This window comes from Capra hircus, chromosome 8, assembly GCF_001704415.2.
Source record: "Capra hircus breed San Clemente chromosome 8, ASM170441v1, whole genome shotgun sequence".
Taxonomy (NCBI): domain Eukaryota; kingdom Metazoa; phylum Chordata; class Mammalia; order Artiodactyla; family Bovidae; genus Capra; species Capra hircus.
Genome location: NC_030815.1, coordinates 82,857,295 through 82,871,013, shown reverse-complemented (window position 1 = coordinate 82,871,013; position 13,719 = coordinate 82,857,295). Strand labels below are relative to the sequence as shown.

The 13,719-nt window shown below is 37.5% G+C and overlaps 1 protein-coding gene across 4 annotated transcripts in view; it reads left to right on the top strand.

Annotated features, from left to right (window-relative positions):
• SLC35D2 (solute carrier family 35 member D2) overlaps positions 1-13,719 on the top strand; it is a 58,536-nt gene that overhangs the window by 15,335 nt on the left and 29,482 nt on the right. For 3 of the 4 annotated variants that reach the window (XM_018052478.1, XM_018052477.1, XM_018052476.1), the window contains exons 4-5: positions 6,940-7,007; positions 13,262-13,333. In XM_018052478.1, the coding sequence (XP_017907967.1) occupies positions 6,940-7,007; positions 13,262-13,333 (140 nt within the window). The remainder of the gene's footprint in view (positions 1-6,939; positions 7,008-13,261; positions 13,334-13,719) is intronic. The other variant, XM_018052479.1, reaches the window with a different exon arrangement.

Here is a 13,719-nt window from a genome sequence, read left to right as displayed (position 1 = left end):
GGGAGGCTCATCACAAAGTGAAACTGCTGACTCCTAGAGTGAGCGTATTGTCACCTTGAAAAGATAATGGCAAACTGTTCTCCCAAGTGGTTATACCAATTCACACTCCTGACAAAAGTGTATGAAAGTCCCTATTGCTCCTCATTCTTGCCAATGCTGGGTGTGTAATGACATCTTCTTGGCTTTTATTTGCATTTCCCTGGTTATTAATGAGATTGAGTGCCTTTTCATTTTTTAGTGCCCATTTGGATATCCTTTTCTGTGAAGTACTTGTTAAGACTTGTGCCCATTTTTCTGTTGGGTTTATGTCTTTTTCTTACTGATCTGTGTAGGAGTTTAAAAAAATATATTAATAATAGTCCTCTTGTTAGTTATTATAACATTACATATGTATTTTCCCCTTCTGTGACCTGTCTTTTCATTTTCTTTATTATGTATTTATCTTGTATTTCTTTATCATGTATTCCTTATCATGAAAAAGAATCTTAATTTTAAAACAGTTATATTGCATCAGTCTTTTCCTTAATAATTAATCACTATTTTTCTTACTTAGGAAATTCTTCCCCATCCTGAGATTATAAAGATATTTTTCCAGACAAAAAGTATATTGTTTTTCAGAATTAGGTTTTTAATCTGTTTGGAGTTGATTTTTGTGAATGGTGTGAGGTAATGGTCCAATTTCATTTATTTTTTTCCAATTAGGTACTCAATTGTCACAGAATCAGCTGAGAAGTTTATCCTTAATGTTGTGCCACTTATATCATGATGCTGTTGTTTCTGGACTCTCCATGCTTTTCCGTTTGTCTGTGTTTCTGCACTCTTTCCTCACAGTCATAATTACTATTGCTTTATGCAAAGTCCCTTGTGGCTCAGCTGGTAAAGAATCCGCCTGCAATGTGGAAGACCTGGGTTTGATCCCTGGGTTGGGAAGATCCCCTGGAGAAGGGAAAGGCTACCCATTCCAGTATTTTGGCCTGGAAAATTCCAGGGACTATACAGTCCATGGGGTTGCAAAGAGTCGGACACGACTGAGCAACTTTCACGATCCAAAGTCTTGCTGTCTGATAGAGCAAGTCTTTAGCTCCCGAATTCCTGGTTCTTCACATTTTTAGATGAATATTAGAAGCACATTGTCAATTTTCAGGGAAAATAACCTTTATGGATTTTGATTGGGATTGCATTGAAGGTCTAAAGCAATTTGGAGTGAATTGACATCTTTAAAGTGTTGCATCTTACAATCTATGTACATGGTATACGTAAAAGTGAAAGTGTTGGGCACTCAGTTGTGTCTATCTCTTTGTGACCACACAGATTGAAGCCCGCCAGGCTCCTCTGTCCATGGAATTATCCAGTCAAGAACACTGAACTGGGTTGCCATTCCCTTCTTTAGGGGATCTTCCTGATCCAGGGATCAAACCTAAGTTTCCTGCATTGCAGGCAGATTCTTTACCATCTGAGCCACCAGGGAAGCACATACTCCCTTTCCAATTGTCCTCAGTAAAGTTTTATAATTTTCTCTATATATGTGCATGTGTTAGTTGCTCAGTCATGTCTGACTCTGCAACCCCATGAACTGTAGCCCTCCAGGCTCTTCTGTCCATGGAATTCTCTAGGCAAGAATACTAGAGTTGGTTGCCATAGAGTTCTAATATTTTTTGTTAGAAGTAGATTTTGTTGTTGTTATTGTTGCATATATCATTTAAACATGGAAATTTCCTAGTGTCTAGTGTTAGGACTCTGCAGTTCCATTGCAGATGGCACAGGTTTGATCCTTGGTCAGGGAACTAAGATCCCAAATGCTGCAAGGCATGGGCCAAAAAAGATTATTTGGAAAGTTAGAGGTGTGTTGACTTAAAATTGTTCACAAACCTTAAATTTCTGAATTGTAGTTTATTCAGCGGGAATTTTTAGGACTTCAGGCCTGGGAGGCAGCATCTCAAGTAATTGTGAGAGATCTTCTCTGAAGAGTTGAGGCAGGGAGCTAGGACATACAGGAGTTTGCAACAAAGTGAAGATAGTCTGAACTTCAAACAATTACTGTTAATTAAAGAAAACCAAATATATTAACTTAAGGTATATAGCAGTTTTCTGTGTAAAAGAAGATGCAAAATCTGGGCTTGGAAATCATTCCTTTGATATGCACCTTAGCTATCTGGGCCAGTATCCTGTTTTCATGTCCCAAATTTCCTTAAGTCTCATGTGGGAGCAACTGCAGTCTGATGGCTCCTATATGGCAGGTTTTCTTTCCTTCCTGAGTTCCCTTAGGCCTCAGCAGCTCAGCATAGGCTGTGGCTGCACAGGTGGTGGCTGCTATAGCTGATGACCTTTGTTTAATGATATAGCATGAAATAGCCCATTTCTCAGGTGCACATGTTCATCTTTCTTTTGTATATTGTTTTTGTATCTGCAACATTCTTTCATTTCTTTTACTTGCTTTCTTGTATAGCATAGGACCTACAATTCAGTGTTAGAAATGTAAATACTGGGCATTTTTGTCTGATCTCAAAGGGAAAGCTTTTAATATTTCGCCATTAAGTATGTTGTTTGCTGGAGGTTTATTTGAGATCTATGTTCTAGTTACCTTTTGCTGTTAGGACATAGACCCTACCTCTGGATGGAAAGTGAAAGTGAAAGTGGTTCAGCTGTGTTTGACTCTTCGCGGCTAGTCCATGGAATTCTCCAGGCCAGAATACTGGAGTGGGTAGCCTTTCCCTTCTCCAGGGGATCTTCCCAACCCAGGGATCGAACCCAAGTCTCCCACATTGCAGGCAGTTTCTTTACCAGCTGAGCCACAAGGGAAGCCAACCTCTGGATGGAAGGGAGTATGAAAGTCACATTTTTAAGAGTATGTGAGAATGGAGATACTGTTACAGGCATTATCTCTGATTATGGATTTGTCGGTTTCTCTCAGTATTTGTTAGGTTATTTTGTTTTCTTTTCTGTATTATGAGACTGTATGATTAAGTGCGTAGGTTTTTTTTTTTTTTGGTCCCACTACGCAGCATGTGGGAATCTTAGTTCCCTGACCAGGGATCAAACCCATGCCCCCTGCAGTGGAAGCACAGAGCTCTAACCGGTGGACTGCCAGGGAATTCCCATAGGTGCCTAAAATTTTAAGTTAGTTAAACCTTCCTGGTGCATTAAAGTGTTTAATTGTACGAGGTGGAACTCTTGTTTCAGTTCTTTCAGTGTTTCCCTGGAATCCAAAACAGGCATGCCTAACTTACCAAATTATAATGGTGAATGTGTTCTCCCTGTCAACAATACAAGGACTTTCACTCCATTTCTTTTTCCTCCCAACTTATATGCTCTTGCCACTAAGTGCTTTAACACTCTAAATCTCATAATACATTTTAATTTTCTTTTAAGAAAATGTCCATTTATATTTACTGCTTCCTTTGTTTTTCTTTCCTTTGTGGATCTCACACTTGCCGTTTTCCTCCTGACTCCAACTACCTTCTTTAGAATTTACTGATGGTCTGCTTAAATTCTCTTCAGTTTTGTCTGAAAAAGGGGAAAAAAATTCCTTTGTTTTTGAAATATATTCTTGTTTGAATTCGGCTTTGGCAGAGCTTCAGAGATGTAATTCTGCTCTCTCTGGCTTCCATTGTTTCTCTCTGGGTTTCTGTTCCCCCTTTATTTTTGACCTAGGAGTTCCTCACTATCTTCCTAGCCCTTTCATGCCTTATGAAGGTTTTAAATTATTTTACCTAGCATTTTTAATTGTTTTCAGCAGCGGTATTAGCACAAATAATTTTGCCCATGGTTACCAGAAACTGGAAGTCAGTACTGCCTTTATTTTGAATTCTATATGGTAGTAGGGGCAACTGATTCTCTTCAATACCTAAGAACCTCTGAAATTGTAATATCACCAGCTGTATGGTTGAGTCCGGAGAGGGCAATGGCACCCCACTCCAGTACTCTTGCCTGGAAAATCCCATGGATGGAGGAGCCTGGTAGTCTGCAGTCCATGGGGTCGCTAAGAGTCGGACACGACTGAGTGACTTCACTTTCACTTTTCACTTTCATGCATTGGAGAAGGACATGGGACCCCACTCCAGTGTTCTTGCCTGGAGAATCCCAGGGGTGGGGGAGCCTGGTGGGCTGCCGTCTATGGGGTTGCACAGAGTCGGACAGGACTGAAGTGACTTAGCAGCAGCAGCAGCATGATTGAGTCAGTTGTACACTGTTAACCAGAACATTGTTGACCAGAAAAAAACACGCAACCTGAAAGTTGAGAATTATGTGTTATTTTGAAGACAAAACGAGGACTTAAGCCCAGGAGGCAGTCTCTCATCTGAGATAGCTCTGAGAGAGTGCTCCAAAGAGGTTAGGGAGGAGCCATCATATATAAAAATTTTTGCAACAAAGATCAGGCAGTTGGAACTTCAAAAGATTACTGTTAATTAAAACTGTGTAGTCAAGGTTATGGTTTTTCCAGTTGTCATGTAAGATGTGAGGGTTGGATGATAAAGAAGGCTGAATGCCAAATAATAAATGCTTTCTAATTGTGGTTGTGTTAAGGAGTCCAAGCTTGCTTTACTTGCCACATAAATAAATGAAAAGTAGGCCAATAAATCCAAGAGATGAAGCATTGAAACAAGGAAGGGACTTTATTTGGGGAGCCAGCTGCCTAAGAAGACAGGCTAGGCCTCAAAATAACTGTCTCGTTGAGGCCTGAATGCCAGGTTCTTTTATGGATCAGAGATGGTGGGGAGGTAAGGAAACAAAGTAAAAAGACCATTTAATTCTTGCAGATATCTCCTTGAGTGGCAAGCTTCAGGCAGGGGGATGTGTTAGTTTCACTTCCTTACACCCCTTCACAAATCAAATCCCTTATACAGTGAAAGTGACAAATTATACAGTGGAAGTGACAAATGGATTCAAGGGATTGGATCTGATAGACAAAGTGCCTGAAGAACTATGGACAGAGGTTCATGACATTGTACAGGAGGTGGTGATCAAGACCATCCCCAAGAAAAAGAAATGCAAAAAGGCAAAATGGTTGTCTGAGAAGGCCTTACAAATAGCTGAGAAAAGAGAAGCGAAAGGCAAAGGAGAAAAGGAAAGATATAACCATTTGAATGCGGAGTTCCAAAAAATAGCAAGCAGAGATAAGAAAGCCTGTAAAGAAATTGAGGAAAACAATAGAATGGGAAAGTCTAGAGATCTCTTCCAGAAAATTAGAGATACCAAGTGAACATTTCATGCAAAGATGAGCATAGTAAAGGACGAAATCGTATGGACTGAACAGAAGCAGAAGATATTAAGAAGAGGTGGCAACAATACACAGAACTATACAAAAAAGATCTTCATGACCCAAATAACCACGATGGTGTGATCACTCATCTAGAGACAGACATCCTCGAATGCAAAGTCAAGTGGGCCTTACAAAGCATCACTACAAACAAAGATAATGGAGGTGATGGAATTCCAGTTGAGCTATTTCAAATCCTAAAAGTTGATGCTGTGAAAGTGCTGCACGCAATATGCCAGCAAATTTGGAAAACTCAGCAGTGGCCACAGGACTGGGAAAGGTCAGTTTTCATTCCAATCCCAAAGAAAGGCAATGTCAAAGAATGCTCAAACTATCGTATAATTGCACTCATCTCACATGCTAGTAAAGTAATGCTCAAAATTCTCCAAGCCAGACTTCATCAGTACGTGAACTGTGAACTTCCAGATGTTTAAGCTGGATTTAGAAAAGGCAGAGGAACCAGAGATCAAATTGCCAACATCTGCTGGATCATCGAAAAAACAAGAGAGTTCTGGAGAAACATCTATTTCTGCTTTATTGACTATGCCAAAGCCTTTGACTGTGTGGATCAAAACAAACTGTGGAAAATTCTTAAAGAGATGGGAATAGCAGACCATCTTACCTGCCTCTTGAGAAATCTGTATGCAGGTCAGGAAGCAACAGTTAGAACTGGACATGGTTAGACTGGTTCCAGATCCAGAAGGGAGTACATGAAGGCTGTATATTGTCACCCTGCTTATTTAACTTATATGCAGAGTACATCATGTGAAATGCAGGGCTGGATGAAGCACAAGCTGGAATCAAGATTGCTGGGAGAAATATCAACAGCCTAAGATATGCAGATGCTACCACTCTAATGGCAGAAAGTGAAGAGAAACTAAAGAGCCTCTTGATGAAAATGAAAGGAGAGTAAAAAAGTTGGCTTGAAACTCAACATTCAAAAAATTAATGTAAGAGCATCCAGTCCCATCACTTCATGGCAAATAGATGGGGAAACAGTGACAGACTTAATTTTGGCGGGGCTCCAAAAATCACTGCAGATGGTGACTGCAAGCATGAAATTAAAAGATGCTTGCTTCTTGGAAGAACAGGCTACATTGTTTAACCTTGTTAGATATTTATTTATTCTAGGCCTTTAAGACAAAGTAATACGGCCAGCATACACAGCTTTTTGAAAACATCACTAACTATTTGACACGTCAGTGAGATATGAACCTTTGTCTTCATCCAGAAAAGTGCTTATATGCCTAGATAGCAGAAGTTTGCACACTTTTTCAATGGCTTTATGAACCTCATCCATGATCTATATTTATAGAGTTTATAAACTATAAGCACCCATCCTCAACTCACCAACCTAGCTAGAGGTCTCTGCCCAAGAGAGGTGCTTGTTCAGAGCTTTGTTTTAGGGAAACGGTCTACTAATATGGGCAAGACCAAAATTTCTGTTTCTATCCACCTTCCCCACCACCACCAGGATTGGGGATATCACTGCATACCTATTTTTTGATCACATGGAGAAACTTGTATGTGTTCTGGATTCTGGAAAATTCAGTCATTGCAAGGAAAGGAACTCTGAATGATTTGCTTTCTAATGGGGATTGAGTGTCACCATCTTTATTGATAAAGGAAAATGTTATTGGAGTTCTAACCAAATATTCTTTCTCTTTTTTTTTTTATTGAAGCTGTTTCCTCTGCCGCTCCTCTACGTTGGAAACCACATAAGTGGATTAGCAAGCACAAGTAAATTAAGGTAGAGTGCAGAATAATGGTTGATTGTCAGTTCTTCACTAGTTTCCTTTTAGTGTCACAGAGATAAACTTTGATTTTTCAAGATATTGCTTGGGCGATATGGAAGATAATAATATTTCATAATTTAAGGAAATAAGGTAGTTTTGAGTTTGATAATGCTTTAGAAATGTTAAAAAGCTGATATAGTTTTCTTTATGTCCAAGTCTGAAGATAGAATGTGAGATCTGTAGAAATCAAGATAGAGAACATATGATTTTCCGGGAAGATTCATTTATACGAATGTGGTTCTGTGTAACTTTTGATTCCATCACAGTTTTATAAAAGCAGGAACACTCTCAGTTTTTGTGTAGTTCAAGTTTGGTATGAGGAAAAATTAATGACAGATAGTATTTTCAAGTATGTGATACATATTTCTGAAGTTTGCATCTGCATTTATTTTACAGTCCTTTGACTATAAAATAGGGACTTTGTTAATAGTCCCTATAAAAATGAAAATGGAAGTGTACAATGAACAAGTCATCCTATAAATTGGAAAATGTGGTGTGAAATATGTAGCCTAATGAATAGACATTCGGGTCATGAACCTTATGAAAAAGATGTGAATAATGAGAAAATCAAGTTTATGCAAAGGGTGACAGAAGTGGAATAAAGTCTGTTAGTACAGGAAGAGTAGAAAAGAGGCAGGTAGGAAGTAAACCAGAAGGAGAAAGTACATAGAACCTGTTGCCTTTCACTCTTGTTTGGAAAGGGCAGATTGTGGTGGTTGTGAAAAACAAAATGTGCAATCCTGTTTCTGATTATACCTTTTAGTTGTTTCTTTCTGGGATTACATCAACCAATTTTCCTTAATTTCCAAATTTGTATTAAAGCTTCCTGTGGCAAGTGCTATTGCTGTATTGCCATGTAACCCCTTGGCCTGTCTCTGAGCACACTTGCAGCGTGGGAGTGCCTTCAGTTACCCTGATAGCTGCCCAGCTCTTGCACTGGGGATCTGGGTAGATGAGGGCTTCTTTTTTTTTTCAGTGATCTAGGAACATCTTTATTAGAGGTGTTCTTCAATACTTTTCTGCATGCGTAGCAGAAGAGGAAGATGAAGGCTTTCAGCAAGTAAGACTGAGGAGGAAGGAAGGAAATTGCTTATACATGGTGGCATCTGGTATGTTTCTGTCTCCCCTGTTTTCAGTAAACTGGAAGTTGGCTCTAGAGGCTTAGTCAAATTCAGATTCAGTTTTTCAGGCAAGATCAGTTTATTAGTGATGTTGGGTTCTTTCTTCTGCATCACCTCATAGGGCACATAATGTTTTATCCCACTTTTAATGATAATTAATTGATCAAAAATTCTATCTTTAATGATTTTAAGGGGTCAGTCTGGTCCCTTCATTAGAATGTTCCCCATCAATTTTTTACCTAATGAGGTTAGCACACATTGATGATCATTGTGTAGATCCATTATTTCATTACAGATTGAAAAATGATGATTTTCTAAACTATATCTCCCCTTCTGCAGTTATTATCTAAACTTCCTCAGTTCAGTTTAGTTCAGTCGCTCAGTCATGTCTGACTCTTTGCGACCCCATGAATCGCAGCATGCCAGGCCTCCCTGTCCATCACCAACTCCCGGAGTTCACTCAGACTCACGTCCATCGAGTCAGTGATACCATCCAGCCATCTCATCCTCTGTCGTCCCCTTCTCCTCCTGATTACAAATTTCCATTCACCATTTCATACAGGAAAGGCAGGATAAAAGCTTTATTTTTAAGCAGCCAGAGAAATAAACCAGTGTTGTGTCACCTTCAGTAGTGAACTGCTGTTTTTTGTTTTTTTTTTTTGTTTTTTTTTTACCAGCATTATTAACTCATGAATTGTTATTTACAAGTCCCATATGAGATATGCACTTTGCAAATATTTTCTCTCAGTCTATAGCTTGCCTTTTCATTCTCTTAACACTGTTTCTCAGAGCAGGGGTTTACATTTTAATGACGTTCCACTATCATTTTTTTTCTTTCATGGATTATGCCTTTGATATTTTATCTAAAAACTCATTACCAAACCAGGGTCCTCTAGATTTTCTCCTACATTATCTTCCAGAGGTTTTATGTTTTACATTTAGGTGTATGGTCCATTTTGAAGTTAAGTTTTGTGATAGGTATAAAGCCTGTCTCTAGATTCAGTTTTTTGTTTTTTGTTTTTTTTTTAACATTTAGATGTCCGGTTGTTTGAAAACCATTTCTTGAAAGGCTGGCCTTTCTCCCTTGAACTGTATTTACTGCTTTGTCAGAGATCAGTTGACTCTGTTTGTGTGGGTTTATTTCTGGGTTCTCTATTCTGTTCCATTGAGCTATTTGTTTCATTTACCTAATGTTTTAGTTCATTATACGCATCTTTTGATGCTTAAATTGTATCATCTCAGGTCAGTGGGAGCTCTTAGAGTTGACTTCTATGTTCTAGGACTCCAGTAGTCTTTAAATTACTTCCTTGCTTCCTGGCACATGATGTCCAGGTTTATCAGACTTTTTCTGCCATTTCTCCAAGGGTCCCCTACTTATTTTTGTTATAAGATTGAGGCCATAGTATGGGTGCTGGATATATTTGGAAGGAAGGGCTAACACAGTGTCCTGATTAATAACATACAGTGTATGAGAAAAAGAAAGACCAAGATGCCTTCATGGTTTTGGGCCCCATTAAGTGCCATCAACTAGGTCCATACCTGGGAGTGGGATTGCTGAGTCATATGTGTTTAACATTTTGAGGAACTGCCAAACTATTTTCCAAAGTGACTGTACCATTTTACTTTCCCATCAGCAATGTATGAGGGTTTCAATTTCTCTACATTCTTGCCAAATTTGTTATTGTCTGTCTTTTTGATTATAGCTGTTGCAGTGGCTGTGAAGTGGTATCTCACTGTGGTTTTGATTTGCGTTTCCCTGATGACTAATGATACTGACCACCTTTTCGTGTGCTTATCAGCCATTTATATGGCTTCTTTGGAGGAATGTCTATTCAAGTCCTTTGCCTATTTTTAATAGGGTTATTTATCTTTTTATTATTGAGTTTTAAGTCTTTATATATTCTAGATACAGGTGCTTTATTATGTACATGATTGCAAAATTTTCTTGTATTCTGTGGATTGTCTTTTTACTCTCTTGATGGTGTGCTTCGAAGCACAAAAGTTTTAAGGTTTTAAAAATTTAGTTAATAATTAAAGTTAAACATACCTAATCTAAACATTTTAACCATTTTTAAGTGGACAGTTTATTACATATATACACAATCTTGAGCAACCATCACCACTACCTATTTCCAGGAAGTTTTCATCATCCCCAACAGAAATTCTGTATCATTAAACAATAATGCCCCATTCCCCCTCCCCCCAGCCCTGGTAATCTGTTTTACTTACTGTCTCTATGAATTTGCCTGTTCTAGATATTTCATACAAATGGAATCATACAATATTTGTCATTTTATTATGTCCAGTTTATTTCAGTTAGTGTGATGTTTTTAAGTTTCATCCATGTTGTAGCATGTATCAAAATTTCATTCCTTAGTAAGATGGTATAAGATTCTACTGTTTGGACCTATCATATGTTCTTTATCTATTTATAAACATTTACATTTTGGTAAAGTCTGATATATCTATTTTTTGTTATTGTTGCTGTGCTTTTGGTATTGTGTCTAAGAAAACTTTGCCTGATCCAGGGTCATAAAGATATAATCCTATTCTTTCATTTAAGAGTTTTATGTGGCTCCTGCTGCTAAGTCGCTTGAGTCGTGTCTGACTCTGTGCAACCCCATAGACGGCAGCCCACCAGGCTCCCCTGTCCCTGGGATTCTCCAGGCAAGAACACTGGCGTGGGTTGCCATTTCCTTCTCCAATGCATGAAAGTGAAAAGTGGAAGTGAAGTCGCTCAGATGTGTCCGACCCTCAGCGACCCCATGGACTGCAGCCTACCAGGCTCCTCTGTCCATGGGATTTTCCAGGCAAGAGTACTGGAGTGGGGTGCCATTGCCTTAGTTTTCCTATATTTAGGTCTTTGATATATTTTGAGATAATTTTTTACATATAGAGTGAGGTAGGGGTCCAAAATCATTCTTTTGCTTATGAATGTTGAGTTGTTTCAGTGTTATTTATTGAAAGACTGTTATTTCCCCATTGTATGGTCTTGGTACCCTTGTTAAAAATTAATTTAACATTTCTAATTAATTAGAAAGATTTCTTTCTTGATTTTCAATCTTAATGCTTTGATTAAATGTTTAACTTTAAACCGGTACTAGATAATACTGAAAATTGTAGCTTTGTAGTAAGTTTTGAAATTGGGCTCACCAACTTTGTTCTTCTTTTTCAAGATTGTTTTGGTTTGTTGGTTTTCTTGTATTTCCACACTGATTTTAAAATTAGTCTGTCCATTGCTGGATGAAAAGGTGGTTGAAATTTTGATAGGGATTGTGTTGAATCTATAGATTTATTTGAGAAGTATTTCCATTTTAACAACATTAAGTCTCTGTTCCATAGCATGGAGTGTCTTTCCATTTAATCTTCTTTCATCCTTTAACAATATTTGGTAGTTTGTAGTGTATTCCAGTTCTTACACTGCTTTTGTTAAGTTACTCCTAAGAATTTTTTTCTTTTTGATGCTATCATGAATGGAGTTGTTCATTTCCTTTTTGGATTGCTCATTTCCTTTTTGGGTTGCTCATTGCTAGTATATAGAAGTGCAATTAATTTTTGTATATTCTTTTCATGCATACTTATTTCATTTGTTCTAATAATTTTATGGTGGATTTCTTAGGAGTTTCTAGATATATATATATATATATATCATCTGAAAATAGAGACAACTTTCTTTTCTTTTTTCCAAACTATATGCTTTTTTTAAATTTTTTTGGACTAATTGCCCTATCTAGAAATTCAAGTGCAATATGAAATAGATATAGTGGTGAGAGCAAACATCCTAGTCTTATTTCTGATCTTAGGGGAAGAACATTCAGCTTTTTACTATTAAGTATCCATATCTGCTTTTATTTTTTTATTATTATTTTTTCTTTTTGGCCACAATGTACAGCTTATGGGATATTCGTTCCCCAACTAGGGCTCGAACCCATGTCTTTGGCACTGAGAGTGCAGAGTCCAAACCACTGGACCACGAGGGATTTCCCTTGCTGCTTTTAAAAGGCATCATCTAAAAGTATTTTTTTGAATTTAATTGAAAATAATGACTTTTTAAAAATCTTGCTTTGAAAAAGGCCATTCAAACCAGTCTCATAAGACATCTTTAAGTGTGGATATAAAGTTCCTGAAAATTCTTTCTGCACTGCTCTCTGGTTGTTGTGGGAAACCCCTCTGAAGGTCTGGTCAGGAGGAGCTGCCCCCTCTCCCTTAAGGTTCTGACTTTCCTTCTTTAGGTCACATCTTCTGAGAGTCACACTGGAAACAGATGGAGGTGGGTTTTTCCAGCCCTGGCAGTCTGTGGCTGTGCATTGAGCTGTGTCCTGGAATCTCTGGGTTTTGAGTGAAAGGCTCATAAGTATTTTTAAAAGGCAGTGAATGTGGCCTTCTACATAAAGTTTTTGGGGAAAATTACCCATAACTTTATCCTATTTTAAATATTCACTTTCAGTCTCTTTCTGTACATAGAATGTATCTTATTACAGTTGTAGGCTCTACATAGTTTCGTTACCTCCTTGATTTATTTAACGTTTGTTTTCTAAGAGTGGTGAAGTTTTATATTATAGGATTAGTGCATAATGTTCCCTCAAGTGGATTTAACCCGAATTTGTTTGATCATTGCCTTGTCTAATATTTAGATTGTTTCTGATATTTTCCCCAAAGACACTACTGCAGTGAACATCTTTGTGCACATGAATTTTTTCTTTTCTTTGGGTTATTATCTTAGGGTAAGTTTCCTAACAAGAAGTGATTAGATCTGAGGTTAGGACTGTCCATACTTAGTCCTAACTTGTTTTGTCAAAGGGTGTATAGGTTCACATTGCATATAATCTTTTAACACAATCTTTGTAGTTTGAACACTTTGTAGTAGTCAGATAGTATGATATTTTGAATTGCTAATAAGTAAAAGTGGCATGAAATTATTAAATTTCCATTTCTTTTTATTATTTTATATGACTTAGTAATATACGTGATAATTAAAGTTAACTCTTTATATTTAATTTAGAAAATTAATGGGCTTAATTGAAAATGTAAAACATTAAAAAAGTACTTGGTGTCTGATGTTATTATACTTGATTCTTTTCTGACAGCTTGCCGATGTTCACTGTGCTCAGGAAATTTACCATTCCACTTACTTTACTGCTGGAAACCATCATACTCGGGTGATTTTTTTTTTTTCCCTCTCTTCCTTTGGTGTCCTTTCCCCACACGCCCACATTATTTTTACCTAGCAAATTCTCAACATCTAGTCATCTTTACAAATAGTTGGTTTGAAGTGCTTGTTGAAATAACTTAAGGGCCAATGGTTTATTCATTTAAAAGCAGACTCCTATTTCCATGATTTCTTAACATGTTATGAGTGTTTTTTTTTAAGTTATAATTTTATATAGACAAATAATATGCACGTGTAGTAGAAAATTCTAAAAAAACCAACCCCTGCAAAGCAGATGTAAATCTGTTTTCTGAGCTGAATGGAATATACACTGATTCTGGAATGGCAAGGAAAAGTTGTCCACATGTATAGGATGTGTGCTATACTATAGTAGGT